This window comes from Schistocerca gregaria, chromosome 3 (genome assembly GCF_023897955.1).
Source record: "Schistocerca gregaria isolate iqSchGreg1 chromosome 3, iqSchGreg1.2, whole genome shotgun sequence".
Classification (NCBI taxonomy): domain Eukaryota; kingdom Metazoa; phylum Arthropoda; class Insecta; order Orthoptera; family Acrididae; genus Schistocerca; species Schistocerca gregaria.
Window position 1 is genome coordinate 936,358,229 of NC_064922.1, and position 19,341 is coordinate 936,377,569.

Consider the following 19,341-nt stretch of genomic DNA (forward strand, 5'->3'; position numbering starts at 1 on the left):
GCTCTACTATCGGTTGCCCTAAGTACTCTTTATTTATTTTGGGTTCTGCTTCCTCCAATAAATCTTGCACAATTTCTCTCCTTTCGAAGCCTGTCTTTTGGGTGGCAATCACATTCACACTTACAGGGTTTATTTCATGCTTATTATCACCCTCAATTCTAGTGGCAGCTCCTATTAGCCTATCCACTATTGCTAAGTCAAAACATTTTTCCAATGTTTCCCCCTCTTTCTCATTAACCTCCTTTTCTACGACCCTATCCAAGGCGTCGTCATTAACCTCTACCTCCTCCTCTAATCTATCCTCTTCTTCGTAACTATCTACAACATCAATTATCTTATCAAGCACAGTCACAACCCTGCCATTATTACTGTTCTCACCCCTATCCGACAGCTCTTCATTAGTTTTACTGTGCATAATGTCTTTCTGATTATTACCCTTATAACTAGTACTTAGTTCTTCAATAAGTGGCTTCTTATGATTATTCTTACAGTTAATTGGTTCATTAACCTCCACTTGACTTAAAGCTACTATCTCTGTCTGTTTTACGTTATCCTCCCTAAATTTTGTAGCAACAACATTTATGTTAGGTGGTCGTTCAGGCTGCTTTCTTATGAATGGTTTTGCCAGCGGATTTAACTTTAAACGCTGTTGCCTACGATCGCCAGCACACTCGTAGACAATTAATGGTTTTCCGAGCGCGGTGCGTCATCACTATGCCTCCAGCTGACCGCCTCACCTCCTGACATCTGTCGGCCGCTGTCATACTGCTCGCGTTCATTGAACCTGTTAACATATGTTCTTCCTCTACCACGTGAACTGCCACGGTATCCGCCGCCTCTCTGAACACCCATCCTATTAATGTTTACATCCGCGCGATTGTCATTCTGCCTAGCAGGCGGGCGATGCTCCCTCCTCATGTTTTCTTCTTCTTTTTGGACGGATTCAACCCTTTCTAAATACTGTACGAACTTGTCAATGTTATCTCGGGGCGCAGATATGATCTTAGTTTTCCAGTTCCACGGTAGCTTATTTTCTACCCCTAATATGATCTGTTCTGTTTCTAACTTATTACTAAGGTAGGACAGAGTTGTTACCCACCTTTGAACAAATCGTTTGATGCCCTCTCTCTTGGGGTCATACTTCTCTCCCGACCAGAACCGATTAAGAACATCCATCTGCTTTCTCTTTCCCCAGTATTCCTCAAAGAACGCTAATTTAAATTCTGACAATTTCGCGTATTTTTCAGAGGCTAAATTCCCCCATACTCTGGCCTCTCCCATCAAATTTGAAGTGATAAAGCCTATCTTTTGTTTATCGCTCCATACTTTCGGCAAAACGTCTTCAAAATCGTTCCAAAATTCTCTGGGGTGCATGTTCTTACTTGGGTCAAATTTTAAAAACTGTCTGTGGGTAACATACGCAACCTCGGTAGATTCAATTATTCCACTGGAAATTATACTACCACTATGGTTAGAAACACACTGTTCTACTTTGGTTAGTCTGCATTCATGCCCACAAAGTTGCTCATTCACACTTTCACTGAAATGGCTTATGTGAGTCTCTAAATTATTGACCTTATTTACAACTTGCTCTCCAAGTTTCTCACACCGAATTTTGGTATCATTTACTTTACATTCTAAGGCGGCATGATTAATTTCATTGGAATTCTCTACCACTTTTATGTGCTCACATACTTTATCTAATTCTGCATCAACATGGGATTTAAATTGCTGTTGATCCTCAGTAACCTGTTCGATTCGTGTCGTCAATTCACTTTGCACTTGAACAATATTTTCTGTACATTCTAGTTTAACCTGCTGTATTTCAACATTTACTTTACTACTGAGCACTGCTAAATCTTGCTTCCAACAGTCTCTGAGATCGGATATTTTGGAATCTAAATCAGCGCCCATTTTAGTCATCTCATTACTTAAATCAGATCCTAATTTAGACATTTTTGAATCCATTTTACTTGACATATTAGTTTCCATTTGTGACATATTAGTTTCCAATTTTGATATACTGGAATCCATCTTACTTGACATATTGGAATCCAACACGTTCATCTTAGTTAATAGATTCATCAGCATACTGGCGACATTATCCTTCGCCCCCTCATTTGCTGATACAATGTCCCTATTAACATTAACTACCGGCATGGGTAACTGTAACTCACTGGGCACTGACATATTTGGATCTGACTCCAAACTATAATTAACATAGGATGAATCAGTCAAACTACTACTGAAATTGGGTTGAGACACGTCTAAACTAAAATTCATGGGGTCATTTTCCCCTGTCTCCATCCCACTATCACAACTTAGTTCCGCCTTTTTGTCACTTGGTTGAAACTCAGCCATTTTTCTCAGTTTGACTCCACAAACACACAAAGTTTTCAAAAGCACTGTACTTAACTTTGTGCTTCGGCGTGCTGCGTTGCTGCTAGATGAAACTGCGGGTCCGTTCACCATACACTGCAATGCTGTACCAGTTTCCGGGCCCCCGCTCGAATCAGCGCTGCCAACTGCCACTGCTGTCGTCGCCTCTGCGTAGTCTCCGTAGCTCGTCGTCTGCCAGACGCCGTCGTAGACTGCTATTCCAATCGGCGCGTAGTCACCGAAAAATTCTTCCGTTCCGTACAACACATTACAGTTCACGGACACTTTCACTGTCCTTCCTATTCACGTGGCGATATCAATTTGTACGCTACACAGTTCCTACACATAGCGAGCACTTCTGTATTGTCCGGTAATTGTCACTACTGCTTTTTTTTGAAATTCACTGGAATTTACTATTTTTATTTCCCGGCCGATGCACCACTTGCGACGGGTCAGGCTCTTATCGCGCAGTTTCCTTTCCCTGAAAGAAAATCCACCTACCTCGTTTCTTAGGTAGTTGCTGCACTCGCCTCTCCTGATAGCAGCTACTGGAAAAATTGCAGAAAAGCAGTGTTGAAGAAACTGCAATTTAATAGCCGCTCACCGGAGGCCGCGATACATGTTTGCTGAAATACAATCTATGAGCAATCTTCCTAAATAAATTGAGTTATTGGAATGGTAGTAATTGTTTACTCAAACGAGAACGCGAAGTTGGTAATTCTATTTAAGCTCTTTATTGTCTTTAAGCCTGATCATCAGCCCGCTAATCTACGTTTGAAGAAAGTTCAGTTCACAATTCTATCCACACTCAAACCCCGCCAGAATTAGCTTTCAAAGTTACGGAATTTACTTAACTGCAACACAGACGATTTTCTAACATACACGTTTGCAGTCGATGTTCAATAATAGTTCGTTTTTTAACGTTAATGCTCGCCATAAGCACTTAGTAAAAGTTTACGAAGTACCGCCACGCTTTTAATTATTAAAGTTACTCGCGTCTTTCGCGGAACGAAAAGTCACAACTCGCTCAAACTCACACTACGCGTTACTGGACTCTTCCAGTCTCAAATCGCACAGTACCGAACCGATGAAGCCGTTTTATGACTTCATTTTACACATTATTCGCGAGGACACATCAAGCATGTCTCTTCTCGATCACAGTTCCTTCGCGACCCCTCCTCCACTCGCGACTCACTCTCCTAGTCTGCTAACCGTCCTCGCATCTCATTGGCTCACACATCACACAGCCAATCAGAATTAACTCTTTGGGTGCGCCTCGCGCCAAAATCTAGCACGCACCAGTCATGACTTCTGAATCATTTACGTCATGATTTCTTGTTACACAAAATTTACTGTATAATTTAACAAACCGAAAGGAAAACTAGACTTTACTTTATTTCCAGAAATTATTTAAATACTCGCGAACGTTCTGGCTGCTTGTACAATACCATACACTCTTGGACATCCGACATTCACTAAGATGGGGAACCACTGGCGACTCTGTTCCCACGGTTACATCGTCTGAACACTTGCGAGTTCCAACCTAGATTTTATACACTTGCAAAGAATGGCGAATGTCCCTCTTTCATTCACTCAGGCACACTCATTCACTCTCACCTACTCATATAAAATAACTGTTCACAAAAATTCAAAACATTTATGGTTTTAACAAAGTTATAGGTGAATTTCTAAAAGTAAAATTCTCAAAATAAATACAAAAGCACGGAAGGTGATTTTGTTTCATAGTTGGATGGTCACTGAAGGTGATCTATACATAATGGTATTTATTTAGACTCGAAAATTGTAGAAATTTACGTTTTCTGTAAGATTTTTCTAATTTCCAAATATGCAGGTTTCAAAGCTCAAATTTGGATGACTTATTTTTATTCATAACAGAAACTAGTATATTAACTTTTAATTTCCTCAGGTTCCTCAGTTAGAAGTTATTAAAGATGAAAGTTCCACGTTATACACGCGGCTAGTTAGCGCACAGGTCTTACATTCTCACGGTACAGACATGCCATATGGTCGTGACGTCAGACGAACGGACACCGGTAATCTGCCCGCTACAGCACATATGCTAATCTGATGGCTACTTTACAGTCTGTCTACATTTCACAGTAAATATTTGATAGAAAACTGTGCGCTCGCACTAGTTGCGACGCCACAAGCTCTTTTTCATGACAGTACTGTGTTGCACTCAGTACAAACTGTGACCAATTTGTTCAGTCTGTGGTGCTGGTAAATGCTGTATCATCTACCCTACTTCCAAGACTTGTGATTTTGACCTGATTTCTAAGATGAAGGAAGTACTTTGTGGCATGTGCCTCAGAATTGTTAAGGTATGATAACACAATGCCTAGTTCCTCGTGTGCAGACGCAGACGTAGGGGAACAAAAGCACATGCACAAAAATTGTTAGTAAAATTGCAATTGGACATGAGTGCTTTCATGTCCACACATTGCTTCAGTGTTCAAGCAGTCTGCTGTGCACCCATTTCTTTGCTTGCCAATATTATGAAAAGAATAAATTTCTAAATGAGCTTTCGGCCAAATGGCCTTCTTCTAAAGCAGAAAACACACACACACATTCACACTACACACACGACAACTTTCTCTGGCCACTGAGGCTGGACTGTGTACAGCAGCTGCTCGAGATGGGACAAGCAATCTGTTGGTGGTGGGGATAGGGAGTAGGCTGGGATGGGTAGGGCGAAGGATGGCAGGTGAGGGATTGGGGGAAGGTGCAGTGCTGCTTGTGGTGGCATCCAGATGATGCAGGCTGCAAAGCAGTTATTGAAGTGAAACATGTTGTGTTGGGCAACATTTTCAGTAACTGTGGGGTCCAGCAGTCTCTTAGCCACACCCTGTTGGTGGCCGTTCATGCAGACAGACAGCTTGCTGGTTGTCAAGTCCCCGTAGAATGCAGCACAATGGTTACATCTTAGTTTGCAGATCACATGACTGGTTTCACTTGCCTTTGATGGGATAGGTGATGGCTGTGAGTGGACTGGAGTAAGTGTTGGTGAGAGGATGTATAAGACAGGTCTTGCATTTAGGTCTATTACAGGGATAATAGCCGTGAGGTTCAGAGAAGATGTGGAGTAGAGATGGACAAGAATATTATGTAGTTTCATCGGTCAGCAGAATACAGCTCTGGGATGGACGGGAGGGATAGTGGGTCGGGTATTCCTCATTTCAGGCCACACCAAGAGGCATTCAAAACCCTGTTGGAAAACGTGATGCAGTTGTTCCAGTCTTGGGTGGTACTGAGTCAAGAGTGGAGTGCTCCTTGTGGCCAAATGGTGACAATGTCGTTTTAGGTGACTGGACAGTCAAGGCACAAGAGATCTGTTTCTGTGCAAGGTTGAGAGAATAATTCTTGTCTGTGAAAGCCTCTGTGATACCCTTGGTGTATTTCAGGGTGTATACGACCCGGGAGATCCAGGAAAAACCCGGGAATTTTTTCATCCGGGAGAAAACCGGGAATTTTTTCATCCGGGAGAAAACCGGGAAAAACCTGGGAATTGTTTAGAATTCCGGGAATTTTCCATTGTTTTAGTTTCCAGTTAAATTTTTGTGATTTTGACTGGTAAGAACGAATACTCTAACAAAGGATATTACTGTATCCCGCTATTGCAGAATAATGCTGCAGAAAAAAAAAAAGAAGAAGCAAACCTTAAGTTGCAAAGGAAATGTGCCGTATAGAACAACAAAACACAGCGTTCATACAAGCGTCTGCCAACAGCAAAGTTTGTTAAAGGCTTTAGGAAGACTACAATGCTTCATAACGAGACAACGGGTTTAAATTAGATTCGCTTCAGCAGTTGTGGTCGGGCTCTTCTGCAGGCGCAGTTCAGTCGCGTATGAGTTGTACCTTCTTTCGCTTCTGGTTACGGTATGGCTGGGCGCCACTACCTAATATCGCCCCAGTTCGGAAATATAGTAAATCTGGTGCTGATGCTCAGAGCAGTTTTGAGTTGTGGTGGTGAGATGGGTCGTCTCCATGTGACCTGTGTTTACGTTCAGTGATTTTGTTGTTTCCTCTTTGTTTATTGCTCTCACGTTAAATGATAACAAACGGATTTTTGCGGCTGGGAGTTATCAAATTAATTAAAATACGTTTGCATAATTATGGAAGGCTAAAATATGTTATTAGTTTTAGATTTTATTTCCACCTTCCTGACAGTCAAGCATTAATCACCTTGCAGAACAATGAAGTTATTTTTGTCGGTTTGCTAAACAGATTTGGGTTTCATTAATCTTTTCTGCTTTATATGAAACGAAGTGTTTAATTTCACATTATTGGCTAATTTCAAATGTTCGCTGCATTTCAAGTGCACGTATGGCATTATGCCATAATAAAGAACCAAACGAGATAATACAGTACTGGTAGTCTAAGAAAATTTACATACGAATCTGGACATATGAATGTGCATTTTAAGCCGACTTATGCATTTTAGTGTGGTTCACGAAATTCCGATGCTCTTTAAGTATCCTCTGAAGTCTTGTTTCTTTCATGACGTAAGGTAAGATCTTTTAATGTTTTATATATCTAAAAACAAAGTTTTATTAAAAACAAAGATTCCAAGACTTACCAAGCGGGAAAGCGCCGGCAGACAGGCACAATGAACAAAACACACAAACAAACACACAGAATTACTAGCTTTCGCAACCGATGGCTGCTTCTTCAGGAAGGAGAGGGAAAGACGAAAGGATGTGGGTTTTAAGGGAGAGGGTAAGGAGTCATTCCAATCCCGGGAGCGGAACGACTTCCCTTAGAGGAAAAAAAAGGACAGGTGTACACTCGCGCACACACACACACACACACACACACACACACACACACACACATATCCATCCGCACATACACAGACACAAGCAGACATATTTAAAGGCAAAGACTCTTTGCCTTTAAATATGTCTGCTTGTGTCTGTGTATGTGCGGATGGATATGTGTGTGTGTGTGTGTGTGTGTGTGTGTGTGCACCTGTCCTTGTTTTTCCCCTAAGGGAAGTCGTTCCACTCCCGGGATTGGAATGACTCCTTACCCTCTCCCTTAAAACCCACATCCTTTCGTCTTTCCCTCTCCTTCCTGAAGAAGCAACCATCGGTTGCGAAAGCTAGTAATTCTGTGTGTGTGTTTGTGTGTTTTGTTCATTGTGCCTGTCTGCCGGCGCTTTCCCGCTTGGTAAGTCTTGGAATCTTTGTTTTTAATATATTTTTCCCATGTGGAAGTTTCTTTCTATTTTATTTACATCATCATTAATAAAACAAAGTTGATGTGACTTACCAAACAAAAGCGCTGGCAGATCGATAGATACACAAACATACACACAAAATTCAAGCTTTTGCAACCAACGGTTGCTTCTTCAGGAAAGAGGGAAGGAAAGGTGAGAATGTATCTCAACTGGCAACGGAACTGGGTCTTGGTAAAGCAACCATTTGTGATTGGAATAAGAACCAAGCGATATTTGAAAAGTCCTGTGTAACGTCTTCGTTAAAAACACTCAAAATTTGGCTGACTTGGAACAGTTTTGGAATGGTTTCACGGCCAGTTTGTTCCCTCTGTTTGATGGTCTTCTAAGGAAAATAATTTGTCTCTCCGTGCAATCCTTTTGATTGATAATGTGCTATCTCACTCCAGCATTGAGGAATTATGTGATGGAGAAACTGTGGCGAAGTTTTTGTCGCCAAATGTTACACCACTTCTACAGCTGATGGACCAGGGCATACTGCAAACATTAATACTGATTTACGGAAAACAATTTTTAAGAATGTTTATCCAAGATGATAGCATTCCTTTAGTGGACAAAATAAAAAATACCAATGTGAAGGATGTTGTTTATTGGGCCACTGAGGCATGGCATGGCAGAATATTTCAGAAAATACTCTGAGAAAATATTGGAGAAAATGGTGAACATCTCTTGAATTTCAGGACAACCTATTTGAAAATGAAGAGCAAAATCTACTACGAATGATACAGACAATCCCAGGATGTGAAGAAGTAAGTGAAGGAGACGTAGAAGAGTGACCTGGCAGCTGATGGGGCATGTGTGGAGAACTTTACTGACGCTGATTTAGTTGCTGCTGTGACTCAAGACCAGGAAGGCGTGGACTGCTGTGACGGAAGTGACAATGAACCTGAAAGCGGCAAAGGAGAGCTGGTGCCAAACAGTGACGCAGCAGAAGCCCTAGACCTCGCGCTACGTTATTTGGAGCAACATCCCACTGCTACACCGGCTGATTTGATGATTATGAGACGATGGCGCAACTATGAATCATATAAGAGGCAGTCTTCATTACGCCAAAAAAGAATGACTAAGTTTTTGAAATCTAAAAAGTAGGGATAAAATGTCCGCTTTATTTTAGTAAGTTTGACAGCTTTTCTTTTATTGTTATGCATTGTTTAAACCTAATGTTTTCTTGCCAATTTTTCTAATACATGTTTACTGTACTGTGTAAATTAAAATTGTGTGTATGTACAGCAGTTTACCACGCAGTTTTCCCTCCTTAGACTAACAGTTTTCATGTTTGGATTAGCGGCACTTTGCTCTAATCTTTGAAAGTGACATTCCAAATGATTCTCCTTGTCTGTAGTAATCGATAAACTTCAGCATGCTTTCTTTGGAGTCAGCAGGCGTTATTGTACATCATCACCGTAAAGAATAACCTCAGGACACTACTCAGTGAAACACACGGGCCCCAGCTGCCTGTTATCTGCTAAACAATGCATCTGAATCTGGGAAACAATGCAGTATGACGCACACTCTCCGATTTAAAGAAAAAATTAAGAAGGCATGCTTGCACTGTTGGAAATGTAAGTGCAGTCACACAGTTGCACTGTTGGAAATGTAAGTGCATGCACACAGTTGAATAGAAAAAAATTGTCATGGGGACCTACCTTTATCGATATCCAGTGCAGTGGACTGCTCCATTCTAACTGTCAAAACTAGCTCTGCTAAGAGTACCCTACAACTTATACATTGCTGGAAAGGTTGTACACAATGCTGGTGACTATTTTGAAGCCCAATAAAACTTTGACACATGTATCTATTTTGTCAGTTGTAAATAATAGTTGCATTATTAAAGTTACAACCATTTTACAAACCTATGTGACTATATTCACCGAATGAAGAATATGTAATTTTCACAAGATGCATAATTTTTGTCTCTGTTTATTTCAAAATAATAATGTATTGATGGAATTGTTTCATTTACAGTGTGTTTATTTCTCCTTCATAATAGCAAGTTTATTGTTATAAGATTGTGTATGTGATTTGCACACGCTTGTATCTGTCTCAAATATTGTAGCATATGTTGTTCTTTGATAGTGTATTCTGTAAATGCTGTAGGAGCCTGTCCATCCCAGTGACAATGCGTTCATTGCTCCGATCTTGGCACCAGCAAGCAATGAGAGGATGTGGAGGACCCAATGAGTGTGGAACACCAGCAGGAAATCAAGGAGGCCCCGGTTCAGGAGGTGGTCGTGGGCCTCCTGGCTTTGATGGTGGTCCACCAATCATAAAGACAGAACCAGACGGTGGACAGTCAGGTTGTGGTGGTGGCATACCAGGACCGGGAGGTGCAGATGGAGGGTGGCCTGCCGGTGTTGGTGGTCCAGGCAGGAGGCGTGCCTTACCTCCTCATAAAACATCTCCCTGGCACAGAGGTCTATCTGATGCTGATATTGGTTCCACTGGTGCAGATAGTTCTGCTAGTGACTCAGATTCATCTACATCAGATACACAAGACCACGGTGCGTCGGACCGCCAGGGATCAGATTTTACAGATGCAGAAATGTTTGATGTGCCGGAAGTTGAAGCCGTGAAACCTCGGAAAAGCAAGAAAGATAGAAAGGTAAGCACACACCAAACCATTTTAAATAACTATACATTATTAGAATTATCATTTTTCATTGAATACATTATTTTGGCATTGCACTCTGACTGGATAAAGAGCCTTTCATGGGTATTTTTTTCTCTCTATGTTCTGTCCAGATGGACGTTCCATTTCAAAGGCCTTGAATATTTACTTGGTCTCCTGTTTATCATATCTAATCCTGTTTGCCTTTATAAAGGCTATATTTGCTTTCATTCTTCTATGAAATATAATTGCTTGCACTTGCTCGGTAGTAAAGATCCAGCATTCTTTTTGTTTGTGTTTATTGGGGAAGCCATCATTTTGTAGTGTATCATTAATGCCCCTCCAACACTTTATTTTTCAGTGTTTTGGTAGATGTTACACATCTGAAATTGGATTTTGTCAATTTTTATACAATGTCTCAGATGTTGATTATTTTGGATCCTATACATCTGAAGCCTTTCACTCGGTCTATTGTTCCACTGTTAACTTAGCTATTAATGTTGTTGGCTTTGCTCCCATAAATGACATTACTGCTCTTTTGTGAGAATAAATGTCTCATTGTATTCTCTTCATACTTTAGTTTGTGAATTCTTAACACGCTGACTGCCGTGGAAGTCACTGGTTGAAATACAGGTGTACTGTGAGGCTGCATGTGCCATAAGTGGATGTCGCTACTGCACACTGCTAAAATCTTGGGACTTGCGAGTTGTGTCGTCCTTGGAGGCCAGGTGTTCTGCTAATGGCTCTCAGATATCAGCACCACTGTGTGCAAAATACCTCCAAGGTATTAGCAAAGTTCTGGCAGAATATAAATAATTTGGGACTAAAGGAGACCACGTACCAAATAGCAGAAGCATTGAACTCGCACAAAAAGAATGAAAACTTTGATAGCTTTTGTAAGACCTAGAGGGTTCTCTCTCTCTCTCTCTCTCTCTCTCTCTCTCTCTCTCTCTCTCTCTCTCACACACACACACACACACACACACACACACACACACACACACACCTGCGCATTTACACTGTGCCAGCTGCACACACAGTACAGGCGAGATTCAGGTGGGCTGGGGTGGAGATTGAGGCAGGTTAGGATTGGGTAGAAGGACAGAGAGTAAAGGAGCAGGAGTAGGGGTTAGGGAGAGGTAATTAGCAGCTCGGAGGAGGCAGCACGTGTGCGGGATAAAAGTGGGCGGGGGAGGGGTAGCAGATGTGTGGGCTAGGCATGCGACACATGGGCAGGTGAGTTACGACACACGATGAAGGTGACATGGATGTGGATTGGGAGAGGGTAAGTTGTTAGGTAGAGCATGGAGGCAGTGGTTTAGCAGAGATTAAGGACTGGAGGTTTACAGAGACAACACACTGCTGAACACAACATCGTCAAGTTCAATGGGTGCGTTGGATACTTGCCTCTAGCACCATCTTTTCTCAGCTGTGAAGATGAGAATTACCTTTTCAACACATTCTTTGCTCCCATTAATCCTCCTGGCTTCAATCTCTACCAACTCTCAGCCTCCCCTTACCCTCTACCCCACAGTTTTCTCTTCCTCTGTCGTGTCTCACTCTCCCAATTTGTGCCTCATCCCTTTCACCATGTGCTACACACCATGTGCTTCAGCGCCCACATGCTGTATGCCTAGCCTGTGCACCTGCCACCCATCCCTTCCACACTGCTATCCTGCATTGGTTGCTGCCAAGTCATTACCTACCCGTCACCAACCCCCCCCCCCCCCCCCCCCCCCCCTCCTGCTTCTCACCTCTTTCTCCATCTACCCACCCACCCACCCACACTCAGAACAAACCCTAGCCCAGCCCACCTGCCAAAATGCAATCTCGGTATTTAATGTGCAGCTGGAAAAATGTTAGTTTTTGACCTCAGGCTGGATTTTATGTGCACAAAAAATTTGCATGTGCTTCAGTACTACAACATAGGATAAAGATATCAAGAAAATTTTCAAGGTTGTTTGAGATCAGGATCTTAGAAATATATTATAAAAACTTCAGCCATTTACTGTGCATAATGAACTTGGAATCTGTGGCTCAGTTTTGGAGAAAATAAATCTTTTTTGGTGTTTTTGTAAGCAACTTCTCATGAACTAATGGTGCCTCCATAAGCCCCAGAAGGCCCATGTTAGACCACATTAAATGCAAAAAGAACCAACTGATTTGCTCAATTTTCCTAACCAGGAGGAAGTATGTAATACTCATACTTTGACCCTATACTATAGTATAGAGACACTAAGACGATCCTTGTGTTGGGCATACAGTGGCTCCTAGGCCAAACCAGTTTACCCTACGTATTTATCACCAATATAACTAGAGGTATGAGTCTCAGAAGAATCCCATTTTTATGTGTGGCATTGTGGAACCTATATGTACTGCATGCTGTCACACGCATACCGATTTATCCAAAAAGACACTGACCGTGAATATAAGATGACCCCCTGTTTTGATGAGGCCTTTGAGAAATTTTTATTTTTTACATATTCTGACTTATCAAATTTTCAGACTGTTTGTTGATATAAAGTACTTAAGCTCAACCTAAAAAAAGTTAATATTATCTATGTAAACAGTAGTCGTGTTTTAACTACGTAGGAAAAAATAGATTGCTACTTACTTACTGTAAAGATGACTCATTAAGTTGCAGACAGGCACAAGTTGCAGAATGCTGGCCTGAGCTGCCAGCATTGGTGGTGATGTGTGTGTGACGTGTGCTTGCTTGTGTGAATGAACGGTGTGCGTTTCTTTTTCTGACGAAGGCTGCAGCTGAAAGCTTATGTGTAGCTGTCTTTTAATTGTGCCTGTCTGCAACTTAATGTGTTATCTTTACATTAAGTAAGCAGCACTCTATGGTTTTCCTACAGTGTTGATATTTCTACCTGGAGTTCCCATTGCTTGATTAGTGGTGTTTTCTTAAATAGATTGTATGACATTGGTACACAAATAGTTTTTTATCAAAAGCTGTGGGAAGTCACTGAACTGTGTTGTAACATAAGTCCCATCCTCTTCATCATTGTCACGTAGCAGCTGGTACTTGCTTCAAGTCTCGCAGTGTGATCTGTTGAAACATCCTCTTCACCTTCAACAGCTTATTTCAAATAATTTCTCTAGTATGCAGGAAGGCATTTCTCTTTGCATACACTTTGTAACCTGCAGCTCCAGCTCATGAACCTTCCCTGACTTGGTGCCCTGAAAGTCTGAAATGTTGAGCTGATGATGTGTAATCACCTACAAACATTTGTTTCTGTGATATCAAGTTTCCTTCCTGCTGCAGTGTTATCTGTGGCTTCTGCATCATGAGTAACCGACCATCTACTTAAAATTAATTTTGTGTTGTGTGTCTAAATCAATTGTGAACTGCAAACTCATACATCCACATTTCTCAACAGAATTACAGAAGTCATTTGCCACCATGTCATTTGCTACCATTTTCATTCACTACAATGTACTATTTTTACAACATTAAGCAAACTTTTGGGTAGACAGATGGATGCAGCTGGAACACTAGTAGTCTCTAATTTATACTTAGTAGTTTAGTTCTTGTTTTCACATATTTCTGTGAAGAAGTAAATTGTACCTGTGTCTTTTATTGTGCTGTCTACTGTTTAATAACTTACTGTAACTTTTTTGTGTAAATTCTGGTGCATTAACTTAGTATAAACTGCCTTTCTAGTGTTGTATCAATTAGATGTTTCATAGGGGCAGCAGTTAGAGTGCAACAGTAACTTCTTGAGTTGCTGTCACATTACTTGTGATACAGACGAAAATTGCTTCAAGATGGATAAGGACTTCACGTGTTGTGTATGGATGTATGGGGAATTGGCCACTGTTCACAAACAGCTGGAAGCTGTCATGGTCATGGTTGACAGGCTTCAGCCTGGTGCTCTGGGCTCGGCTGGCTTTGGGACACCTGAAAAATGCTTTGGCACACTGGAGCATTTGTTGCTGCCTGAGACCTATGTTGCTTCTGCACATTTGCACATTCCTGATGGTCAACATTTGCCTGACAGTGAACGGGGAACATTGTTGGGGTCACAAATTCCTGGGTGGAAGGCGATAAAAGGTACCAGCTGCATGGGCTACCCCTTATGCCTCAAAAGCAGATTTTAGGTATTGCACAGAGCTGAAAGTCTATCAGAGCCAGCATGGGACTGTAGCTGATCATCCTGAGAGGTCTAGAGTGCACCCAGTCCAGAATTTGTTATAGCAGATTGGAAAATGTTAATATATTATTAGTTAACTGCAGGTGCATCTAAGGAAAGATTCCAGAAATAATCTTGTTTATAAACTATATCAGTGCCCTCGTAATACTATTGACAGAAAGTTGGCTGAAATCAGATGTTAATAGCAATGGAATTCTAAACTCCATCTGGTATGTATGTGAAAAAGATTGAATGCTGGTGGTGGAGGCATGTTTATACCAATAAAAATTGCAATAATTTGGATTGAGAGAAGTGTTAAAGGTGGATCAAATATTGTCATCAGATACTTTTATAATCCCCTGCATCAGGAGTGGTAGAGGTTCAACAATTAAGGAGAAAGTTGAAGAATAGTTTGCGTAAATTTTGTTGTTGTTCTATAGTTTTAGGTGGAGGTTTCAGCTTACCAGCTATAGGCTGGGGGACTCAAGTGATAAGGATGGGTAGTAGGGACAGGGAATCGTGTGAAATTGTTCTAAGTGTGTTTTCTAAAAATTACCTTGAGTAGTTAATCAGAGACCTAACTTGTGAAGGCAACATCTTAGACCTGCTGGTGACAAACACACCCAAACTTTTTGACTCAGTTGTATGAAACAGGGAATCAGTGATCATAAGGCTGTTACAGCAAAACTGGGTATGGCTGTAAGTAAGAGTACAAATAAAGTTAGGAAAGATCTTTCTGTTTAGCAAGATCAACAAGAAACGGATTACCTTAATTGTCAACATGAAAATTTCATCTCCAGCACTGATAATGATGAGCATCAAGGGCAAAGTTCAAGAGCATTGAACAATACGCTTTAGACAGATATGTGCTGAATAAAGTTTTGTGGGAAGGAAAAGACACACTGTGTTTCAACAACACCATTAGAAAGCCAATACGAAAGCAAAGAGAGCTTCACTGCAAATTTGGACGAAGCCAAAGCCTCACAGACAAACAAAAACTACACAAAACCAAAATTACCATAATGAATTTGAAAGTAAAATTTTATCTACCAAATTGACAGAAAATCGTAAGAGCAGCTGTCCAGACCATAATAGCACTGAAACAGCGGGAGGCAAGAAATGGATGAAATACTAAACATCTTTCTCCGAAAGTGTTTCACAGAGGAAGATTACACTGTAATTCTTCCTTCAAACTGTCAGATGAATGGCAAAATAACAGTTTTTGAAATAAGTGACCAAGGGTTAGAAAAGACAGAGGAAAGGCCACTGGACCTGATGTGATACTAGTCTGATTGTCTGTAGAGTATGCGAAAGAACTTGCCCCTCTAATAGCAGCCATGTACCATAGGTTGTTGAGGAGCGAAGAATTTTTAATTTTTAGAAAAATCTGGGTCAGTCCCATTTTCAAACAGTGTCATCAAACTGATGCTTAAAACTATAGGTATATATACTGACGGTATATTGTATTTTGGAACATATTTTATGCTTGTGGATGATGACATTTCTGGAGACCAAAAATCTCATCTGTAGGAATCAAAATAGTTTCCCAAACAATGATCATATGAAACTCAGCTCACTCTCTTTGCCCATGAGATCTGGAAAGCAGTAGATCCAGATGTCCAGGTAGGTGTTTGATACAGTTCCATAATGCTGCCCAATGAACAGAGTACAAGAGCATGGAATATCGGACCAATTGCGTGATTAGATTGGAGAGTTTCTAGAATTTCAATCATGGCCCAATGTAATGTATTGTGAATATGTAGACACAAAGACCCTTTATTGTATGATTAAATGATTGAAGAACAATCACTGGAAGCAGTTACTTCCATAAAATATCCAGGAACATGTGTACGGAGTGATTTAACCAGGAAGTGTAGTCTATCAACAAGAGATGTAGTTTACAAAACAGTCGTTCAACCAATACTTGAATATTGCTTGTCAGCCTGGGGTTTGTACCAGATAGGATTGACAAAGAAAATAGAGAACATAAAAAGAAGAGCGAGTGGAGCAGGGAAAAGGGGAAGGAATATCGGTTCACCAGTTACCCTCCACCACACATCACAAGATGGTGTAGATGGAGAAACTGAATAACACAATATGTTACCTTATTGCTAAATTGACAGAAATCGGACCACTTCAGGCTAACAGTGTATTTCATCATTTATTGTCAGCTCTAAAAATCCGCAGTACTGTTGAGCAGTAACTGCTTTGGTGCTGTTGTTGCATCTCGTGTTTCATTTATCAGACCATGTTTCAGGTGTTCTTTGTGGACATGTTGTTATTAGTTTTAAATTGTCTTATTTAGAAATGCATACTACTACAGTTGAGTATTTCTCGATTTGTTAAGTCAGTTCATTTTTGAGTAAATTTATATTCAAGCAAAATGTGGTTTGAATATGGGAGATGTTCACCAAAAGCGAGGTACTCAGCATGCATTCCCACAGTTAGCAGAACAACAAAATTTACTGCCTACTTGCCACTACCTTCTCCACTTTCGGTCATGTTGGTGCCCCTGCATCGCATCCCATCCTACTGAAATCATCAATTCAAGTCTGCATATGGGTTCAACTAACAAATGAATGTTTGAATGTAAGACCACCCTTATCTTAAGCTATTACACAATGTAAAAACATTTACCTCAGCAACCAAAGCAAGGGAAGACAGTGTTCTTTTTTTGAGGTCCTATTGAGAAAATTTGGAGAACCGGCATTTGAAATTGACTGGAGAATGATTCTACTGCCACCAACGTACATTCCACGTAAGGACTTTAAGATTATATAAGAGATATTAGGGCTCATTTGGAGGCTGCTGTTTTTCCCCATCTCCATTTTCGAGTGGAGCAGGAAAGGGAATGGCTAGTAGTGGTACAAGGTTCTGCTGTGCACCATACAGTGGCTTGTGCAGTCTGCATGCAGATGTAGATATCTGCGGCTGTAAGACAATACTGTATTTTTCGAATTGCAAAAAAAGCCTTGTCTTATAGTCGGGGAAATGTGGTATACACATACCACCCATTCAACATCCACTGTGGAATAAATGAGGCATTACCACAGAGTACACATTCATGTGGCTCCTGCATGTTTTCTAATGTGGTCCACCCACCTTCCATTGCGTCATTATTTCGGTTGTTTCGTATCTCTAATAAACTTTTAGTCCATTTACCATCCACCCACCTGGTTACATGTCCCATTCACCTCAATTTCCTTTTATTTACTGTAAAAATTACATTTACAATACGTTGTCTTCCAGTGTTTTGTGCCATTTTGCAGCATGCATCTCTCCATTGCTCACTATGCAACCTTCTGTCTTCTTCTTCCTATTATTATTATTATTATTATTTTATTTATTTATTTATTTATTTTTTTTTTTTTTTTTTTGCCTGACAAAAAAGTGAAGCACCCAGAAGACATGGTGGACTTTAAGTCTAACTTCATACACGCACACACCAATTATTGGAGCTGCAATCGTCTGTGACAGGTTTTATTACCAGGCCTGGTGGGTTTTACAAGGGGCTTGAATGATGTCAGATGTTGAGCAATCACTGTGAAGTGCACAGAGATGCTGTGCACTCTTGGGAGTCAGAATTGTCAGCTCCTGATTAGGTTTGGAAGGGCTCTCATTGCGGGTCTCCATTTAACCACCTGGTTGAACTGTGCAATAACCAGACTTGTTGATCATTTGGATGTAACACTGGTATGATGTTGGACGGCATGTAAATCTTAGGGTAAGCCTACTCCTTGTCCAAGTTCCAGTCAACCACGTCTGACTATGTCTGACCACTATAAAGGAAGAGCGTTGTATTGTGCAGTGAGCATGTTGTAGCCTCTTCACACCTGTACCTGCCATCTGAGAACAAATAATAGACTCCCTGCAACATTCTGTGTCATACCTATGCTGTTAGTGTCATTGCAAATTTTGGAGAGAAGCACATCAGTAAGTTAGCTTACCATGCATATTTTCATTCGTTGCTTTCTTACGGAATCATCTTTTGGGGCAATTCATCACTAAGAAAGAAGGTATTTATTGCATAAAAACGTGTTATCAGAATAATGTCTGGGGCTCATCCAAGATCATCTTGTAGACAATTATTTAAAGAATTAGGGATATTGCCAGTAGCTTCACAATATATATACAGCCTAATGAAATTTGTTGTTAGTAACCCAGATCACTTCAGAATTAATAGCACAGTCCACAGCTACAATACTAGGAGACAGGGTGACCTTCACTACCGTTCATTGAATTTGACATTGGCACAAAAGGGGGTGAATTATACTGCCACAAAGATTTTTGGTCAATTGCCAAACAATATCAAAAGTCTGACAGACAACCAATCGGCATTCAAAAGTAAGTTAAGGGAATTCCTGAATGACAACTCCTTCTACTCCATAGATGAATTTTTAGACATAGGCCAAAGAAATACAGTAAGCATTAACAATTGTACCGTATATAAGACTAACAATGATTATTCGGGATAAATGAATCTGGTGTACTTTGACACGTTCCACATCATTACGAAAGAATCGTGTTCATGATCCATGGAACAAGTAATATAACTAACTAACTAACTAACTAACTAACTAACTAACTAACTAACCGCACCATTGGTCAGAGACTACCAACATCCAGACAGGGGATTACCAATCCATGCATAGGCTACCACCAACACTCTGCACAAATGGCTGCGTTTAAAATATGCCATACTTGGGAGAACAGACCGCTGATGAATAGCATCACACGGTGTTCAGTGATGAATTGTCATTCTGAACTAACTTGGCGTAGCATTGTTGGCAAGTATGTCAGTAACCTGGTGTGTGTGTGTGTGTGTGTGTGTGTGTGTGTGTGTGTGTGTGTGTGTGTGTGTGTGTGTATTCGCTCGATGGAAATGGATGTTCAAGTCTGTTTGACACAGGTCGACATCTGTTGGTCATGACATCTCCGGACAGTAACTGTTAAAATGA

General features: G+C 40.8%; 1 protein-coding gene across 2 annotated transcripts in view; it reads left to right on the plus strand.

Annotated features, from left to right (window-relative positions):
* The window catches only part of LOC126355836 (mediator of RNA polymerase II transcription subunit 1), a 168,864-nt gene that overhangs the window by 82,743 nt on the left and 66,780 nt on the right, over positions 1-19,341 (plus strand). For both annotated transcript variants that reach the window (XM_050006289.1, XM_050006288.1), the window contains exon 10: positions 9,734-10,238. In XM_050006289.1, coding sequence (XP_049862246.1) covers positions 9,734-10,238 — 505 coding nt within the window. The remainder of the gene's footprint in view (positions 1-9,733; positions 10,239-19,341) is intronic.